The following is a 22,039-nucleotide window of genomic DNA, read 5'->3' on the forward strand; positions in this document are numbered from 1 at the left end:
AGCCCGTATTTATGGGCCGTGCAGGGGGGCAACCGCGAGAAAAGCGCTCAGCCTAAGTGCTCCATAATGATGTTACTGCAAGCCGCAAGCTGTCTTAACTGCCATTTCCGATACATAATTGATGCCCTGACCATGGTGCTTGCAGCACAGTGCTTGCAGAGCCCAGTCTCCTGGCCAGCACCCTCTCTACACACTACCACCCCCCACAGTTAAGTAGTGATTATTGCCTCTGTACCCCTTGTCCTCGTTGTTCACTCCTTTCCCTCCCCAGTCTGAGGGCAAGATCTTCAGTACAGTGCATAAGCTACATAAGCTTCCATTACATTCCATGTACATTCTCAGATATAACAGTGGTTGAGGGCATGTATTTGCTTTTTAAAAGTATGCCTTCCCCATGTTAAAGTGTTTGTTGTGCTATATTACACATTTTCACTATGTCATTGGATGCCATTTTCATTTTAAGGCCAATGTGCACCATAAGATTGCATGGCATTGGCCTCTTGCCCAAAGCCCCTTCCCCACACCGACTGATCTGGGGTCAGTTGAACCCCACCGTCTGCATGGCTTTATGGTGGCCCTCAGGCTCCTTGGTCCCAGCAATGGAATCCACTGCATTCGCAGCCTGTTCCACTCCCCACTCCACTCTGCCTGCTTAAGGACTGGTACTAAGTGCACTTTGTTCTAATGGCTTTCTGTAATAATATCTTCAGGCTGGAGTTCACCTTTGCTTTTTTTCCTGTTTGAGACAAGCGCACACACTGAAGGAGCTGCCTGGCTCCTCGATGCTCTGCTTCTGAGCTGAAGGAGGTGGGGGAGGAGGGCGTTATTTTCATCATTAGATTTCACCATTAGATGGTGATTATTAGTGGTTTCATGGTGATTATTAATCTTTTTGGAATGATAACTGGGCAGCATGGGACAGAGAAAGTGAGAAAGAGAGAAATAGACAGAAAGAGGAAAAAAAGAGGGGAAGGGGAAGACAGAGAAGTCGTGGACGGACAGAGAGGAACACATGCAAACAGGACGCCGGTCCCGAGGTTCAGAGACGGAAAACGGAGCGTTTCGCGACTCAGAGCGGCTCCATCTAAATTTAGCCTCTCTTCATTCTCCTCTGCTCTGCCTGGCGATCATTCTTCACACAAGACTTCTCATGGCCCGCGACAATTCCGGGAAGGGTGTGTGTGTGTGTGTGTGTGTGTGTGTGTGTGTGGGGGGGGGGGGGGGGGGGGATGTGTTCACAAAGGATTTGCTCAGTTCAAAAGCGAAGGAACAAAAAAAATCGTTTCACTCTAGGACCATTATCCTGTACTGTGTATCTTAACCCTTTTAACAGGGCTTTATAATACCATCCAGATGGAAAAACAAAAAACTTTGAGTAGTATCTTTCCTTCTTGTCCAATGTCTTTCTAAAAGGGTGTGGACCCATTGGTTGCAAAAAAAAATCAAGTTTGTGACTACCTACTCTAACCCAAGGGTGGCATCTGTCATTCCACAAGTTCATAACTGGACCCATTTCTTCCTCCCATTCTCATAACACATAAACACACATTGCTGCTTTCTCTGTACCTAACGAACACATTCTTCAGGGGTGTGAAACTAATGCCAGCGGTCGCACTCTATGAAAAGTCAGAGCTCAGAAATAAAAAACCATATTCAGATTACGATAAGACATTTCTCAACATAGTTGCTGATGTATCTGCCACCCCTAGCCACACCTGACGACAGGCCACTCTTCTCATAATACTGGACTCCTGCTGTCACATGGTCATGTTAAACGTTCCACATAATGCAGCGCAGTCATCTCGCCTGCAGAGAGGACGGTTCCAGCTCTGAGATGCCTTACAGATCCCTGGGTCAATCAATGAGATGGACAGACGGATATGTCTTCCTGAGTGGCAAACACCACTGGGATAGGCACTTCCACCCCTTCCCAGAGCCTCTACTAATGTTACCCCCAGACTGCTGACTTCACAGTATTACCAAGCTGTCAATAGTCTCTCAGCCTAAAAGGCATTCAGACTGTACCTGAGTGCTGCTTTTCTGCAATCACATACAGCACATCACATACTGCATTAGAACAACAGCAGCAACGAAGCTAATTGAGGTAGGTCACCACTCCAGGGCAACTGGATTTAGGATGTGCTTCACATTGATATAGCAAATAGCGGAGATACACAGATTAATAACTGTTGTGTCAGCAACTCTGGCTAACTGCGCAAGTTATACCGAGCGCCAAACAGAGTGACAAAGGGGAGAGAAGGACAGAGGAGGAACAAAGGACAGACAGATGAATGAAAAGACAGGTAGATGGATAGATAGAAAGAAAGAAGGACATAAAAGAACATGGGTGGTGAGGCAAACAGGAACAACTCCAGTAGTTGTTTATTGTTTGTCTGTTCACTACATCTGTGATAGAATCCCTGATATTCACAGGCACACAAACACATGAATACATTCAAATCCCCGCAGACACACATGCCCTGCATACTCACACACACGAGCACACACACACACACACATCATCCGCGGTCACTCAGAGTTGAGTAAGACTGTCCTCCTTCTGGGTCCACGCACATACATAAATACACACATGCCCACACAGGCAGACACAGAGATATACATGCGTACACCCCCACAAATGCATACACACCCAGACACGCACACACACACTCACACACACACACACATACACACACGCAAGCACACACACACAGCCACGCGCGCACACACGCGCACACAAATATTCTGTGATCCCTCCTCATGGGACAGGCTTTTAGTGCTCAGACTCATGTAGTATTTAATCCGGCCGATGCAGCAAGCCCACTGGTACCAGCTGCACTCCTTATGCCCCCACTGGTAGGAGAGAAACACCGAGGCTGCTGCTGCTTCAGGAAAATGGGGCTGAAAACACCTCACTGAGACAGCATGGAAAACAGTCACCACTGGCCCCAGTACTGAGACCTTCATCACCATCACTGGAAGCGAGTGACCTCCCACCACAATTCAAAAAGCACATTCTCCAGCACAAATAAACCTGATTCCCCCCGTTCTCCATTTTTACCATTTGTGCAAACTCCTATTATAAAGTTTCCTGAATTTTTATTCCAGAGATGTGATGCTGCAAAGACATTCAGACATTATGTGACCATGACCATACTGGGAGCCCCTGAAGAATGGAGCAAGTGTTTTTTTTTTTTTTTTTAAATGTGTGTGTTCACATTTAAGGTGGAACAGCCAGCTTTAAAACAAAGAACTTAACACAAGAAGTACACCTTTATCTCAAACCCGCAGCTGTGCATTCAACAGTTATGCAGTACTGTAAAAACATAAAAATCTCCCCACACATTTAATCTGTAATAATCCAGTGACAGGGAGGACACCCCTCCAAAGTCTATAGTTGCAGGGGTTGATGCAGAGGAAGTAGAGGTGGTGAAACAAATTTTGCTAGTATTCTACTCTCAATTCATCTACACTTTTAATGTGCAGCAGCAGGACAGCGCCCAGAGAGGGAGGTTGGGAGAGAGACAGCTCCTGGAACCTCTGTACTTACTTAGCTGGAGAGTGCAGTGGGCTTCTCGCTTGCTTGGCTAGTCAGTCATGGCGTGTTCCATCTCCTGGTTTGGGATGAAGTGCACTGTGGCATTCTTATGGACCAAGACTCACTCTCTCTCTCTCTCTCTCTCTCTCTCTCTCTCTCTCTCCCTCTCTCTCTCTCTCTGTCTGTCTCTCTCTCTCTCTCTCTCTGTCTTTTACACACACACACACAGACACACACAGTTTGCTGGGAGCTGCATTGCCTGGACAAATCCATCCTGCCCTTTTTCTCCTCTCTCTCTCTCTTTTTCTCTCTGCTGAGAGGGTTGTACCAGAGAAAAGTTCCAGGTCTTAATCTAGTCATTTCCTTTGTGCACTCAGCAATCCATCTCAATCTATTCCAATTTAAAATTAACCCTGAACCCTACAGATCCATGTAAGCCTTACTTCAATGGAGGAATTTAGAATACATTTTCAATACATTTTGTGTTTGAGTACATTTTGAATACATCTTATTGCAAGTCTACATAAAATGTAATCTCATCTGGACAGCTACTCCTTCATCAAATAAATAGCTGTGATTTCAATGGGAACACAAAATCTGTTATTCCAGGGTTACTCTGGGGCAAAGCTTGCGGGTCGATATTGGGACCTCATCACTACACAAGAAAAGAGTGGAGCTGGGATTCAATATTTAAAATGTAAAATATGTTTGGAATATTTTACATTACATTTCAAGGCCTGACTTTGACCAAAGCCATATATTTATATTCATAGCTAATAGTGAGCAAAAATACTTTCAGTGAAATAACATTACATTGTGAAAGTGGCCCAAGCACCCCTCATTTCCTTCCAAATGGTATGATCCATATTGGTAGTGTGCCAAAGTGGTATGTGGTATGGTCTGAGTGAGTGCATGGTAAGATGATGACCCCTTTCCAATCTGACAGGATTTCATCCTCTAAGGATAACACATCACCACACTTGCCAAAAATATTTCTCATTTCTTTCTATTTTTTTTTTTTTTTGCTAAAACTGGGAGTTTTTTTCTCCTTGAAATAGTATCAATCAATACAATGTGGTCTTTCAATAAAGTTTTCTGAATAGTAAAAAAATCTGGCAACATTCTCTTGAGGTGATATGATGTGTATTTTTAGTAAGCTATAGTATATTAATAATGGATACTAATGTCTAACATACAAAATGATGATCACGAGGGCTGACACTACTCATTAAGCTGATGTGACACATGAAGCTTTCATCATGTATTTTTACATGCTAGGCTCATCATCATTAGCTTCTCCTGGCATTTAAGTGGGTGTCCTCCAGATGTTGATGCTTGGGCCAATTTTTAAGACTTCCCCACAAGAAACACAGGAAATACACCCTATGCAAAGGTACGCTTTTTGGGAAGAATGTACCATTGTTGATGGTCTTAGGAAATGCACTAGGGCATTCAGTAGGTCCTGGTGTTCTCGGAATCCCTGTATATGGACGAGGATTGTACAGGCTAGCAAGGTAAGGTTTTGGGGATAACTGCAGGCAGTGTTATCAAGGAAACTAAAACTCCAGAGGCCTTCACATACCAAAAACCGGGGCGGAAGTCTGCTCTCCCTCGGCATGACTTCCATTCCTCAAGGTTAACGATAGTTCAGCATCACCTGACAGAGACCACCGGCCCCTGCTCCAGGCCCCCTGCCCGTCCCATTTCTCCACCCCAAGGCGCCACAGATCTTGCAGCAGACACACCCCTGGTGCCAGTTGGACGCTGACAGAGACTCAAGTGTCAGCGCAGCCAGCGGAGCAGCCCTCCTCTCCCAAAAGGCGCTGTTTTACACTCCTATCACATGCACTACACGGCTGCTGCGGGTTGCCATGCACCGTTTTCCCCCTCTTCACCGCTGATGCTGACACTGGAAGGGGGGGGGGGATAGGCTGACAAATTCTGAGCCGTGACAGCAGAGGGGTGAGCGTTCGGCCTTAGCCTCCTCCCCCTTCTCCTTCTGTCAGATTTTGGTAACGGCCCCCCGGCGTCTCCCCCCTGCGGTCACGGCTGGCTGCGGCCTGACAGGCGCTCCGCTCCTGTTCTTCCGATAGACCGCCAGGGAGAGCAGACCCTTGGACCCGTCCCGGCCCCTGCCGCCCGACACCGGACAAGCTCCATCAATCCCACAGTGCCTCTCATCCGGACGGGCCTCTGAGCACAGCTCCAAGTGAGCTCTCGGTCTAGCATGACTACTCACAGATGCAAAAAAAGCATATCCTAATCCTTACAAGCATGCCCTAATCAGTCAGTCCTTTACTCAAGCAGCAAAAGGAGAAAGAAATCATTTTGTGTCAGCATTCAAAACCAAATCTGACAAACCTACATACAGTACATACCGCAAAACATTAAGTAATGAATACACTATATGGCTTTTTCATGATTAATTGAACACATCATTTTCAGCTAGATTCATAATGAGCTGAATGTACAACATTAAGCACGTTATAGGTATACTGTGTCCTGTTACAAATAGGGACCAAATATAATATAGAAGAGCAAGCAAAGATTTATTTAAAATGTATATTTTTAAAGATAAACAGATATAATGATGGGGTTACATGCGTACAATCCCTACACCAAGGTTGCTGTATTATACATATAAAGACTTTTATCTGGAAGGTCTGTCATCAAGTGGGAATGATGAGTTTGTTTAACTATTTAGTCTAATGTTTGTTTAACTGCCATAGTTAGCTAGCTAAAGTTGTTAAAAATATAAAAGCCGAAATGAAATCCCCCACAGCTCTCCTTTTGCTGAGACAAAAGAGTTTAAATGTTTGAAGTCTCTGCTAATATTAAATACATTTAATACCTGGAACCTTTTTGCTCTTCTCAGTACTTTTTTTTAAACACAAAGGTCCAGATCAGACTTTTTTACCTCTTAACTGCAACTTGCTTTGTCCCCTGCTTTGAGATATATTGTTTAATGTCTTATGTAACATTCTTCAATGCCAGTCTCATACTGCTATTACTGTGGTCTACATGTGAAAATTTTCACCGTGTTTATACAGAATACTGCTGCTATACAATATGGCAGGATGTTTGTGGACCTGGCATGTTGTATGTTGTAGGCAAAAATGATTGGTTTGGTATGCAGCATGCAATAGTGTGAAGGAGAAAGAGTGTGAGCAATGTCCTGAGTACTGCCATAGACAGGATTTTCTGCAGCTTTTCCAATACATGGCAGACCTTTACCTGCTTCAACTTCAACGGCCTAGCACAGTTTAAGGTCAGAGGAAAACATGGAGGAAATAGTGAGATGGGGTTTTCGAGACAAAAGGAAAACACCTGCATTTTCCAGGTTGGAGGAACCCAAAACAAACATGCTAGGATTCAACACACATTATAAAACAAGCCTTAATTTAAATCTGTACAGTTCTTTTGTTTCCTGTTTTAAGGGGCACTCAGGGTCATTTTCAAAAATGTTTACCAGTCATGCCAGGTTTCTCCAACCAATCGTTTCACCTAGGTTCCATTTTCTCACAGAGCAGCCATCGGTGTGTTTTAAATCTTGGCTTTCAAGAGCAGACACAGAGCTGTTCTTGACAGGGCTCGGAGCTCGCTGGAGTGCTGCTATATTCTCTTACCCAGCAGCATTTTCACTGGAAACCTCCCCTCAGACCCACTCTGCTAATGACACTCCCTTGGTGGATTTTACTCCAATAACCCTACCATAATTCTGTATGTTGTGGCAAGGGCTTTCCTTGATGTGGGAATATTTTGCTTGTGGATGGATTTTTTAGACAGACATATGAGGTGATACTGTATGTATTTTGCTAACACATCTTCTCCTCCTGCATTTGTGCAATGTTGTTTCTTTTAATAATATGATCTCACAATGGGCCTTAATTCCTGCTGTCAACAAATTTTTTCCAGCAGCCTTGCTGTGTGCGTTGTTCTTGTGCTCTGTCTGCTGTGCTCCTCTGAGTGCTCGGCCCATTTATACGCTCACAGTGCACTTTATCACCAATCACAATGATTTAAAGGGACAACTCCACAGTAACGTGGGCGGGGTTCTCATGGTTAGAACATGACTCATCGCTGCAGAGGAAATGGCACACGTAACGCAGCGAAACCGAATTGATACATCAAGCTTTCTTTGCACCCCCCTGTATAATGAAGTGAAATGAAGTGAAATAACGTGCATTTGCAGACTCTCCCTCAGGGCAATTCCCTGTTAAAAAGAACCAAAATGGAGACACTGGGCAGAGACCACAGAACAGACCTCGCCTCCCTCCTGAACTCTGCCTCAGGGAACCTGGGATAAATTGTAATTATTTTTCATTACAAACAGTCAACAGGGAGAAGCTGGCCTTATATTTCGTGGAGTGCTGGAAGCTTTCTTTGCTTGTATGTACAGACATTGATGAAACAAAATAAAAGTAAAACTGTGCAATCTCACCCTGGGGTTGCTGAGTGTTCATTTAGAGGGCTTGTAATTCTGTAAGAAAATTTGATGACAGCATAAGATCGCACCGCAATATTCAGCTAGCTAGTTGGAAAGCTCTAAGATGTTTCGTAATTTGAGACAATCCTTTCCAGTTCAACTTGGCTAATAGTTAGCCAATTTGTATAGATAGAACTGAGGGTTTTGTTTTTCATCTGACGGGGTTTGGATGACCTATATGATCAAATGGGGTAAATATTACTGAATACTGTAAATAGTTTTGTGAAGTTAGCATGAATATGGAGGTAATTCCTGCACACCAGAGGAAGGCATCATCCATAGTTAGTGGTCTTTTTATACTAAAAGGTTTGCTTTTTGTCAATGAATCATTTATAATGAAGGATAAGCTAAAACACGGGCTGAATGGATTTTTTATATCACTCGTGACAGTATTCCCACAGATGAGCAACTCTGTTGCTTTGTGTTGCTTCGCTGTCCCTTTACATGCTGGCATTTTGAACTGCCATAATTCCCCGAGCCTCAGTGCTTTTGATCATTTCTCACACACACATTTTTGATGAACACATTGAAGGGGATGGACAAGCAACAGAGTGCACAATGTTTGCTCCCAGTTGAAAACGAATGGTCAGATTTAGCAATTACGGATCGAAAGGTAATTGGACATGCATGACGGACTACCCCTCCCCAACCGCCCACCCCTATCCATCTCATTAGAACTGCTCGAATATGTTCAGAGTACATTGTACATTGTACATCTGTTTAGACACACTCTCGCTGTCAAACGGGCAGTGACCATCAGTTAGCTCTGACACTGAAGTCCATACATATTTATTATAGTTATCAAATTCAGATTACCTGTTTTTTTCTCTTGCACTACACCATCCTTCTGCCTACTGTATCAATAGAATGACATTTATACTGAATATATGTACACACGTAATCGAAAATTCCTCGATCATCTGAAGTTCTGGACTCAAAGTCATCATTTATGGTACACAGAGCTCCATGGCTACCATAACACACCTGACACCCCTGCCCGAACGGAGGGTGTTACAGACCGGCCGACAGCTGACGTGGTCTTCCTCGTCAGTGCAGCTCACGGGAGCGTCCATTGCCTGACAGGGAGGGAGGCAGCAGGCGCGCTCCGTGACGGGTGTGCGTTCCAGCTTTCACTCTTCCCTCTATTGTTTTTCTTTGCACTCTTACCTGAATGCCATCTCCTGTAACCCCCTCCCTGGCTTGCCTGTTCCACATGGAACAGGAGCAGATCTGCTCTGGGTTTCAAACTACGGTCCTCCCTGATTTATATGATGTAAGTGATGTGCCGTCATACACAGGTCAGTCTAATGCCAGTTTTACTCACACTCATCTCATCTGTGGCCCTGGCCCGGGCCTGTGACTGAAGTCTGACTCTGAGATGGTATGCAGTCTCACCGCCATGTGTCTTTCATGGCATAAAGCAGAGAATCCTCAAGTATATGTCACAATGTGAGTCAGTCCTGAGAGTGCTATACCTGTTTGTTACGGCCGGACTCCTGCCAAAGGTGACTACAGGCAGTCACAGGGCAGTTGGCAGGATAAATACTCCGCACATAAAAGTACAACAACCCGGCTACTCACTCTTCCGTGTTTGGTCCAGCCGGGCAGAAGACGCAGTGGCGAGTGCTTCGTAGTTTTAACTGGCTGAACAGTATTTATACGGATCAGAGAAAAGATAGTTGGAGAGATACCAGTGCATAGGAGTTTTAGAAAGAGTGGTTTGAGAGAGGGAAGAAGGTAATGTGGAGTAAAGAAAAGTGACGATCTGGAGATCGGTGTGCAAAAGAATGAAATAAAACAGCGGGGACCGGTCAGTCTGCAATAGACCGTCGGACCGGCTCCACCGTCCTACCCAAAACAACAAAACAAAACTAGAAAATAAACTTGACAAAAAATGCACCACCATCTAACACGAACTTTACACATAAAGCTGCACTTAAACACTAAGTGAGAAAACAACTAAATTCGCACAATATACCACGCTGGTACTCACTCAAATTCCCCAACGACTGTGCTTGCCGCCATCAACGTTTAAATTACCTGAGGTTCACACCTTCGTACACCTGTGACCCTGACGTTACGTGACCCATAACCCCTACTTCCGTGCACCCTTTACCTGACGTCATGTGGCATACCCGTAACATGTTACAGTGCTTTGGCATCAAAACTAAGGGCCAGATGTGGTAAAGTGTATGGTACAGCAGGGAGCGACCAGGCACTGGTGAGTCTCAATTCACTGTTTCAAGCTAATGATATATTGACAACTCCAATCACCACCTAATAATCACTGTCTGAAGCTTTTTGACAAAAAAAAAAAACAAAATCACTCACAAAAATAATTGATAAGTATAAGTATATATATATAGGTATAAGTATAGGTATATCATATGGTATTGTATCATATCATATTAGTTAGTATTGTGATTTGAACAAGCTGTGAACTTGACTTTTGAAAAAGATCACAAGACACATTATTCAACATTACACGTAAACCCTTGAAACTTCAGGAAATGCATCATAAGATTTCATACTGAAATCCTGAGTGACCTTTTTCCATCAATTTTCAAATATAGAACCAGAAAAAAACATACTTTAAGATGGCCTTGATGAACCAGAGCAGTCTGATTTATCATATTCATATATTCATATATTTGATTGAAACACAGATTCAATATGATTTATCATTCAAATCTTTTTAAAAATTGTGTGTAATTTGTCTTTTGTATGCTTTTTGTATGCTTCCCAAAGTTTTGTGCAGCTTACGTAGTATTGACAATAAACATTGTAGATGCACTAATAATTACTTTTTTATTTTAGCAACAATGTTTAACAAAACATAAGATTTAACCTACAAGTGGGAACCAAGAAGCACTTCCTTTCCTTCCACCCAAAGAAATCTTAGATATTTAGGGATACACAACAAATATACTCTGAAGGATATGTAATACATTTACTTTCAGGCTTTCAGGTGTATCTAAAAATGAACCAGCTCCAGCCATTTTGTGCAAAGCCCCTGTGTCTCATTTGAGAGTTAAAGTGGACAGTTGCTTGAATGAAAACCCTTGCTGTTTGGCATTAGATGGTGAGCTTTGTTCACTTCCAATGTCATGGACAGGCTTGGAGTCCAGGTTTTGTATTTATGCTGTGACAGGAGAAACTGCTTCATCTGCGTGCAGAGCTATTGAGCAGCGGTCGAAACTCAGGAAGTCGTTTTGATTGTATTTCAACTACAGTTCATTAGTCATTCTGACCGCAGATCAGGGAAGCTGTGCTTTTTCTGTGCTGGCCATTTTCAGACTCTGATCAGAACTGCTCAACAGGAAGTAAAGCGAATGTGACCAGAAATAGTCATTTATTATATTTCATATTACATTACATTTGATGTATTATGCATAACATCATCATCACCAGAATGATACTAAGAATGATGTTATGTATTTTCAAATCTCCTTCATCTGTGTTACTTGGAAAAAAAGTACAGCATTTGAATGTTACTCCTATTTAAATTAATCCTGTCTCAGCATGGGTTTGAACAGCATGTCCTTTATTCTAAAATATCTTCTCTTCTATTTAAGTATTTCCATGTTTGACTACATTCAGTATATAGGCAATGAAGTTCATATTATGAGCATAAAGGTATATCTCCACACTGCAGTAATACCAAATTAACTGTGATAGGGAATAATATGCTGTTTATGTAACAAATATATATGTTGGTCCCATAATGGATGTTAATGTTTCAAAAATATATAATGATGTGATTTATGGTTATTGTGGATAGTGGATAACCTGAATTTACTGAGGACAACTAAAGTATACAATTAGGCTGTCTGCTGACCAATCAGATTTTTTTCCTTATTTCATTCTCTGCAATGTAATAACTTATTCAAGGTGCACAACAGAGTACTGTTCAGGACCCAGTTATGATGATTGTCAAGGTTTTGTCATTTCCTAGTTTCAAGAAGAAAACTGCACACTATAATGTGTGACTTACTGTTAACATCAGCTTGCTGGGACTAAACAGAAACCGGTTTCTAACTATTCTTTACGCGGAGACCTCCAACATTCATGGAGTTTGTATCATTAGGTCACTTCCTTCTCCCTATCATCTCACAAGCTATCTTAGTGTGCATAGCCCAGGTAACACTATTAATAATGACCAACTGTAACTCTTTCTTTAACTTTACACTATAAACTGTATAAATATGCTCGCTATAAATTTGTCAACAAATTAGCAAGATAGCTAAATGGTGAGGTCATTTAAAAGGGATATAAATTGGACAACAAAAGCTATTTAAAGTTCATGTTCTGTTTCAAGTTTTGTGTTCTTCCTGCAGAACAAGAAAATATGGATGGAAATAAGATAAAGGTAGAGTATTTTTTCATTCAGAATGATTAATGCATAGAATTGTCTACCAGAATTTTTAGGGGAAGCAGGGACTTGAGGATTACTCAAGACCAGCCTTGACACAATCCTAGATAATCTCTAGACTTCAGGCAACTTGACGAGCCTAGCTGGGTTGAATGGCCTTTTCTCATCATTAAACCTCTTATGTTTTTATTTTACAGTTTGATGCTACTTATTTAAAGTCTCCAGTCCCATTTTGTACATGCGGTCCCACACTTCTCTCCATTTTGCACACAGTTAGCTTGTTAGGAGACCACCCTCAGGCAAGCATGGAGGTCTACAGACTGGGGTAATTGTGCAACAGCAGAAAATAGAATGCACATCCCAAACTTCAATACCCTCAGGCATAATCTTAATGTAACGCAACCCAATGACCTACCAATTAATACTCATGAATGCTATCAGCGTGACTTAACATACATAAACATACACATGCACACATATATCACGCTTCATAACCCTTGTTTAATGATATTTATGTAATGTATACCGTAATATATGTTTAAAAATCATATCCGTTCAGCACATACATAAGCAGCTGGGTGTTAAAGGCATAATTTGAAATGAATACAATTTTGTTTTCCTTCATGTCTCTTCAAACAGGGAACAAAATGCATTTGAATGTACACTACATTCATACAATTGTTTGTGAAATCATGTAAACCTAACAATAATTCCTTATTTGAATGTTAATCGTGAATTTATGATGTTTGTACCACAGTTTCACTGCAGTACATATCTCCATACAGAACAATTAATGTCCTTAGCTAAAGTCAAACATAAAATAATCATTTGACTATCACCAATATCAATGTTTTCAGTGCTTCCCTGACTACTGGCACTGTGTAGGCTACAAGGTGCCTTGCCAGTTAGAATCTTACTTAGGCAACATGAATTGCGGAATGCCCAGTTGATTTGACTTCAGACTATTGTTATACTTGAGAAGATAGGGGTTTTCATCTGTAGAAAGTGTCTGTCTTCTTCCTGCCATGTCAGCTGGCATACAGGTACTGGTCAACATTTTCTGCAAAATATTTTTTACATGCATTGGTAATTTGTGCAGTCAGATTATCTGTATTGGAAGTCCAATGGCTTATTTCATTTATTATGCACCATTCCACTTGAATGAATATATAGTACATGTTGGGAGTGAGCCAAAAATGATTCTCATAAGTGGACTTCTTGATTCTTAAAAGTGGAGTATGTAAACAATCTCAGTATAGCAATATATAGCAAAACCAGTGTTTTTGCAACTGAGTCCTATGTTAATGTTTCTTATAAACTCCATGGTTAGTCTAATCCCACAACAAACTTCCCAGAGATGACAGGCCAATACATTAAATACTGTAGCAAATGAGAAACATGAATGATTTAGAATCTGCAATTTTCTGAAGAAATATTGAAAATGTCATTAACTATCTTCACATGAGAAATACAGTCTTTCAAGAATATATTCATTGGTCTGTTTTATCGAAATGTAAGTTATCAAATGTAATTAATTTTAAGAATATTCTTTTATTACTTTTCACTTTATTAATATTTTTGGTGCACCCTGTGGCAATATGGTTACAAACACCTGATTTAAAGAGGCACCTTTAAAAGTGCAAAACAATGCTATAGGAACATGTGAAAAGATTGGCTGTTTTTTTCATCATGTGGTTAGAAAACATGTAAGATCAGATAAGAAACGACAAGGGACAAGATACAAGGGGGGCAGAAAAGAGAAGGACAAGAGCATTAAATGGATCTTCTATTTGTCCAGGGGGAGAAGGAGAAGAAGCACGTTTCAGGTTTCTGTAACAGGAGGGTAGAAAGAGGATCATTTTCAATGATCTGGCACTTTGTGTGCAACTCCTAGAATACCCGGACCATGCAGCCCAGCTTTTATTGGAACTATTGATCCCCGTTTCTAAATGGGGGGGTGGGGATTTAGTATTAATGTCACAGGAGGGAGGGAGGAGCTGGAATCTGATAATGAATGTATCTCTCTCTCTCTCTTTCTCTCTCTCTGTCTGTCTGTCTCTCTCTCTCTTTGTCTTGTCTTTTTTTCTCAGAAAATGGTCACATTAATTTTTACACTGTAAATGCATTATTAGAGCAGTAACTACCAAGTTGATCAAATGATTACTGATGGTTATAGAAGTGAAGTTTAGTGGCATTAACCAATATTTCAGGTGGTCACTCAGTGCTGTGATTAAGGAGTAGGTCTGTGTATGGTCCAGTGAGCTCAAGCAACAAAAATGCAGCTACATTTGGTTGTACACATTGCGATGGACATTAACATTCTTGCTGCCTTCTTTAACATTCATGTATCGCCAGTTTTAAGCTATGACCATAAATGAATATACTCTTTTAGTACATGAAACAAATGAAGCCATTAGGTAAACTTCATTATTTAAATGCAAATGCCCTGTTATCATCAAACCTCCACATCATCATCATGGGAATGCAACACAATTGCATGATCAAAGAAAACCATAATGTCACTGCTACTTAATGTTCACACATTTTCCAATTAAAATGAAGCAAATGACCCTGATTGGATCGTTTCCAAGTCAAACACTGATGTTCACACTACCAACAAATCATACTGTGGCAAGTACAGAAAGTACAGGTGTGTATTTATGTCTATGTAATAATAATGGGGTATACAGTCCTCTGACCCCTGGAATCACATTGTACCAGTTGGTTATATTTCTGAAGCTTATAACTACAATTCTGGTGCCGATACAGTTTCCAGGGTTGTAAGTAATTGGAATTCCAGGGATCTGGTCATTTCCTATACCTCTGCAAAAAATAGGTTCAGACCTTCAAAGAGACCAGCTAATGTTAGCCTTGAACTTTAAACAGCAAGCTTCCTCTCAGTAATCTGCATAAATGCATACAAACCAGCAGATGATGACAATATCATACTAAAGAGTCCCATGGTAACACAGGCACGGCTGCAGTGCTTTTCTCTGGCTTGTCCTCATCCATGGGGGAAAACTGTCTCCTCAATTGTTGCATTTTTTGATATTTGTTCTGTCAGGTGGCTCTCTGGGAATCTGTGCTCTCCTGTAATAGCTTGTCTTTAGCTGAAATGCATGAACCCGTAACAGTATCTTTTGAGGTGACTCTCCCCTTTGTTAGCCTTCCTAGAATTTCTTGAGCTTGAGCCTGTGTCAGCTGTTGTATTGTCATTGCACCAGCCTTCAGTGATGTCCTGTATAACTGTAGCTCAACGTTATTTGGGATTTTATTTCTCTCTCCAAGCCTGCAAAGTTGCATGTTGCCGCAAGATAACCATTTCCCTGTATGGTAAAGCACAATGCTGTGGGTCCTTCAGTAATGCACAACTTCAAATAACCTTGTTAGTGTGATACAGTAGCATTACAGTAACTATGAATTATAACATGTTTTGTTTAAATTTGGACATTTCGTTAGTTATATTCCATAAATAATAAATAATTTACTTTTATGTTAGACATTCCATTGTGTGTGTTAAACTTGCTTACAGTGTGCAAGCAAACAGAAGAAAATTATAGAACTGGCCATTTCACCTCCTACATTTTCTGTCTGGAAATATAAACAAGTGAAATGTAATTTGTGCCTCCAGCCCAGAGATTAATTTTTTTTTTTACTTTGCCAGGAATACTGCTTTAAATCTTATTAAAGGACCTGGGTTTTCCTCAGACCAATGAACTTCATTGTTAAGCATAAATTTCACAAGATACAGCTGAAAAAAACATACCTAAAATTTAGTTTGTAAAACATTAGAATCACAAAAATTACTTGTTTTCTTTAATAATGTGCTGTGCTGGAGCTAACCCTTTAACCAAAGCCTTTATGATCCAGAATCCATTGAATTTTCATTCACAGCAAACAGTCTCACTCTTTTCCGAACACACAGAGGTAATTTTGTACCACATACCGATATGTCTCAATTACCTGTCACTAAGCTAATTCACCAGTCACTACAGATGCTGTGTGCCCCATGGAATTTCAGAGGAAATCCCTCCTTCTATTGACAGCTGCTGTTAGCTTGGTGAAATGCCTATGGAAATGCTAGAGATATAACTGCACATAGTGCATAATATCAGTATTATGTTGTAGATGCATTGTTTAGAGGTTGATTGAAAGGCAAGGCTCTTCCATTAGAAGGATTTGTGAATGCCTATCCTTCCTTTCAGTTCCATAGTAGTTATAGTTTTTGCTCAATTTCTGTACATTACATTACAGTATTACATTATTGGCATTTAGCAGACGCTCTTACCCAGAGCAACTTCAGTTACAATGTTACCCATTTATACAGCATTTATACAGCTGGATATTCACTGAGGAAATTTGGAGGTGAGTACCTTGCCGAAGGGTACAACAGCAGTACCCCAGCAGGGAATCGACCCAGCAACCTTCTGGTCACAAGTCCTGCTCCTTACACTACACTACAGCCATACAATGACATGTTGTTGCCACGTACAAACTACACAATGACCCACTCACACAATTTTTTGCACCTTGGAGGGATCAGGCAGTCATCCACATAATAAGCAGTGTTTGCATGGATTGCTATTTCTCTATTCACCATGATGAAAGGTTCTGTTCTGCTGGGTAGTAAGGCCAGGCCCGGCACCAGGAGAAAATACAGAGGGTTGCAATTACAATCCATGGGGGGGTGGGGGCACAAAAAGTCATAAATACTATGTAGACATTGGGATATAAGGAGACAATTTGGGGTGCACTGAGGTCAATCTGGGGGTGAAATGCACCCCTAAGCACCCCCATAGCACCGGGCCTGCGTAAGGCTGGCTTGTGTCACTGCCTGAAGGAGGACGGCTGGGTTATAGGCTTTAATTTGGAGATCCCCTTTAAAAAGAGTATTTGTCCCACTGCCTGCGTCCCAATGATGCGATGGTTGTGTCACAAGTCATCATCTGTGCCCAATTTGTTGTGAGATAATCTCCCAAACGGCCACTGAGTCTAGCTCAGCAGCACAGTGAGGTTACAAGTGATGAGATCTTCCTCTTCACACTGCTCACCAAGTAGCTCGCTGATACAACACAGCATGCAGATAAGAAGGAAAAGGCGCCACCTACAGTGCAGGTGTGAGCAGCCCTACCAGCAGGGCTGCTCACAGCCAATGAGGAAAAATAGCAACCAGAGAAAGTTAGTTTAGGAGCCTCAACGATTTTTCAAGATATGCTACTGGATTGCAATCCAGACCCACCACATGTCAGGCTAACGGACAATGACATTGCACATGCCTCTGGCCAATGGCACAGAAGTGCATTCCAGACAGAAAGCTTTTAGCACCCCCCCATGTACAAGTATACGCGCGCACACACACAGAGGGCACCTACAAAGCCCTCCCTCCCACAGGCCGCAGGTTGCGAGGAATGACAGTATGATCTGAAACACAGCCTCTCTGTGCATTACAGTGGGCTGATTTCATTCACACTTCAGGGGAGAAACCAACCAATCACTGCAGGAACTGCCAAGCTGTATGAACTTCCCTTTCATTTTCTCAAGAAACATTTTGTTTTGTCTAATCTTCTGTCACTCACAAAGGGGAGCCAACTGATTTGGTATTCTGTTACTTAACATTCCATTGGTACGGTCCCGTTTCAATAAACCTTTTCAAATTAGCTTGATTGCTTATTAATAGCTTATGTTTCAGCTATTTAACATACTTTGAGATGATAATTAATGATATATATGACAAGGACAATTCATCAATAATTTGGCACACTTCCTGTTGTCTATTAACTAATTTATTTAATAACATGAAATATGTAAACATAACAAGCAATATATTCCCATATATTGTGTATATAACATATCTTCAATTCTCAAAAGATATATAATCTGTCATCTTCAGCATTGAATAAATGTCATGTCATTTTAAGTTGAATCAAGTTGATTTGCATTAAACGTCTGATTAATTATGTATTTTTAGTTTCATTTCATTTAAGACACATATTCATCTAACTTACATTTACATTTTTGTTAATTAGGAGACGCTCTGGTCCTGAGCAACTTAAAAAGAGTACAAAGTGCTCATCGATGTTTAAGCTGGAACATATCTCTTATGGCACAACATCAATGTAGCTACTTCATTGTTTTTTTTATTAATACCCTTACAGCTAAATCTGATTTACAAATAAATCCCATTAAAGACATAATAATTTTCTTCAATTCCTAACTGTTCTCTGTACATCCACAGAAAAAACTCTACAAGATGTCCTGTTGTCTCTTGGTGCTGTCCTGTGCTCAGCATTTCCCCCTTCTGGTCAATGCTGCAAATAGCAGCAAGGTGAGTAATACCAGATGCAGACACCGCTGTACAGACAAAAAGCTATCAACAATCACAGTATTTCAAGATTTTTAACAACAAAAACTGATCCAAAGAGATTAAAAACACTGAATTTATAGCATAGTAGTACTACACAGATAAAAAGACTATATGAATGAGTATAGTTGTAAAGTCAAAGTCTATTACAAGTCTTCTTCGGATGCAGTGCTGTCTTAAGTAACACAGAATCTCTCCTGCTGCTTCTCTTGCTGGCCTGACCTGAAAATGTTAATTAAAAAACAAGATCTCGGGTGGGCTGGGATTTTCACATACCAAGCTGGGGTTTCAAATACTAACAATGCCCTCTGCTGGATGCTCAGAGTACAACCACACACAAGAATGACAATTTATGCAGGTTCACAACATGAGAGGTAGTGGTACATTCACAGACACATATGCAACCCTAATTCGTGACACAAAATTGGACATTATTAGGGCCACAGTCAAAACCTGAAAACTGTCTACTTTCAGAACTTAGTTAGCTACATTAATTACCTCTGTTGACTAACCTTTACTGTGACCAAAAGCATATCAAGAAAAGTACTTTTGCAGTTCATTCAGACAGAAAAATATAACAAAAAGTTTGCAAACATATGACTGATGTATGGCAGGTGTCCCACTCCCACATTACTTACAAAAGTGTTATTTTCATTGAACTGAGGAATGCAAACATAAAAGAAACTTAAAAAGTACCGGTAACACTCACAAGGAACTTGAAAAGTAACATTCAAAACTAGTTTTCACTCTGATGCGCTGGGGTGCCCATCAAGCTGGAATGGCCTAGCTGGCAAGTCTAACAAACACACTCATCACCTCTCGGTGTTCTGGGAACATGGTCTCCCTCAGCAAACCAGGGATTCACAGATCCTGCCCTGCTGTGCCTTCCTACACTGTGCTCTTCGTCCTGGGGGAGTCTATGTGGGACACCCGCCGCACCAATGACTCCAATGTGTGTTTGCAATACAGACATAAGAAGCCTCTTTGAAACCATTCCTAGGCTTAGGTCCAGTGAAAGAGTAGCAGTCACAAGTGGATGGAGTGGGGGAGTGAGGGGGGTCGCAGCAGGGAAGCCCTCGGGGAGATTCAGAACGGTAGGACCTTACCTGTCTCTTGATGAAACTGGACGTGGTGTCCGAAGAGGTGCTGCCATCTGAACGTTTGAAGCGGCTTTTGCGTTTGGGAAGCTTTCTGGGCAGCTGTGAACAGGCAGGTTTTTGAAATAAATATTTCACTGGCATAACACAATTATATTAATACATATGATTTTATATTAGGAGCTTAAAATGCCAGACTACATCAGATGGGGTAGTATTAAGCAATAATGCTGTGAATGTGACAGCTTGACCTGATGTTAGAAATATCATTAAAATGTATACGTATTAGAGACTGTATACAAATAAGAACATTATCGTTACATCACATAAACCATGCAGAACCATCAGTAGTAACCTGTTATCAGTGGTGGACTCATTAGTTAGCAGATTAATGCAAAAAAAAAAAGAAAAAGAAAAGAACAAAAAGATCATGACCTAAACCTTTGGCTGTCACATTTTGATACACAGTAACCTGTCACACAGTGAAACACCTGAACATAAAAATTAAGAGCACTTTTTACTTACTGTCAGTACTCTTTATGCTCAGTTGAACATAATAAATAATAAATAGATGTATGGATGCATAGATAAGTTGTATTGGATAAATGGCCTAGAAGTGGAAAGGCAGGAAAGTGGATACACACTGAATCTCAGAGCAACAATCAGACTACACGCATGCACTCACATCAACAATATTTCAGGTTGATTTTTTTAAGAAGGAGAACACAGGTAAGATTTCATGAGATAGTTCTTCCATAACTCATCCTTAATCCTTCTGTGCCAAGGAGTAGGCACCGAATGGCGGTCTACATAGCTTGCAGACATACTGTAGGTTACAGGTGAGCCTGCATCATACACCTGACACTAGCAAGGTATTTTATATTAGCTGGATGGCATCGAGAATATATGAAAAAGAAGCCTCAGGGCAATATTTACCTAATTTAGTTTTATGAAACAAAATACCGTTGTCGGCATGCGTTTTACATAGATGTAGCTATGTAGCAAGGTGCATGAAATAAATAATGAATCACAGTAGCACAATGAGAGGCAATCGGTATAGAGGCCTTAACTGCGGCGGTAAATCAATTAGTATAATAGCCTTTGAACAGACATTCATCGGCGACGTAAATGTCCCTACACCGCTCTCGCCAATGTAGTTCGGATAATCTAATAGTAAAGGTACACGGATGAAGACAGCGATTGTATCCGTGTCGCTTTCCCACTGTGTCAGCGCTAGGCACTGCAGTTACCAGGCGCTGTGCTACTACAGAGAGAAACCGTACGCTTTACGTTTCAACAACAAGTAGCAGGAGATTAACAATTTCTTTGTCGTGATGTATCAAACGGAATTAGAGTCGCGTCCTTACCTGGAAATAATGCGCCTGTGAGCCGGTTTCAGCGCCAGACAGGGGACCTGCGGAAGATTTGGACATTTTCACTTGCACCATCTATTTTAAAGCGGAGGGAGGCGGGTTGCTCAGAGGCATGGGTTATTGGAAGAAACGGTGATACGAAATGCATTGATATACACAGCAGAAGGAAGGGTTCACTGTAGTGTATCAGTACAGCTAGAAAATGCATAAGGGGAGGTACACTGGTCCCTGTAAAAAATAAATAAATTAACATCCAAGTGAGAATCAGTTAAGATGCGATCAACGGTCGCGAAAAAAGCTGCATTCCGTTTCAGCCGTGGCTCATGCCATAGCCTGCGTGGTCGCGTTAATACCCGTAGTTCCCATCATGGAATCGGTATCCAGCAATGGTGCCTCTCTCTCTCTCTCTCTCTCTCTCTCTCTCTCTTCCTCTCTCCCTCTCTCTCTCTTTCTCTCTCAGCAGTGTGCGTTCTACCTACTCATAAATCTTACAGTCAGTTTTTACATGTACATATATCTGTTCACAACAAAGATTCGCGCTACCATGACATCTGAAATAATTTCATTTCACTGATTCTGACAAAATTCGAACCACATTTCAGGCCTCCACCTTAGTACGTGAAACAACTGCATACCGACCCCCTTCCTAGGGTTACTATGGTCCAGTCTTATCTCTATGCACAGTGATAGACAAACGGTCATTTTAAAACAAGGCACCCAAATCCGGACGGGTGGTTTTGCAGTAAGGTTGCTCTTACACAAGAACAACAAGGAGATAAAAGGAGTTTTGTCACCCCAGTTTGTATTTTGAC

General features: G+C 41.3%; 1 protein-coding gene across 2 annotated transcripts in view; it reads right to left on the bottom strand.

The window, feature by feature from the left end:
• Positions 1 to 21,614, bottom strand: part of cacnb3a (calcium channel, voltage-dependent, beta 3a) — a 54,304-nt gene extending 32,690 nt beyond the window's left edge. The window contains exons 1-3 of one of the 2 annotated variants that reach the window (XM_036531365.1): positions 21,581 to 21,614; positions 21,222 to 21,268; positions 19,864 to 19,956 (exon numbers count right to left, since the gene is read on the bottom strand). In XM_036531365.1, coding sequence (XP_036387258.1) covers positions 19,864 to 19,956; positions 21,222 to 21,268; positions 21,581 to 21,596 — 156 coding nt within the window. In that variant the 5' untranslated portion in view covers positions 21,597 to 21,614. Of the gene's footprint in view, positions 1 to 19,863; positions 19,957 to 21,221 lie in introns of both variants that reach the window. The other variant, XM_036531363.1, reaches the window with a different exon arrangement.
• Between the last annotated feature and the right edge of the window lie 425 nt (positions 21,615 to 22,039).

This window comes from Megalops cyprinoides, chromosome 6 (genome assembly GCF_013368585.1).
Source record: "Megalops cyprinoides isolate fMegCyp1 chromosome 6, fMegCyp1.pri, whole genome shotgun sequence".
Lineage (NCBI taxonomy): Eukaryota > Metazoa > Chordata > Actinopteri > Elopiformes > Megalopidae > Megalops > Megalops cyprinoides.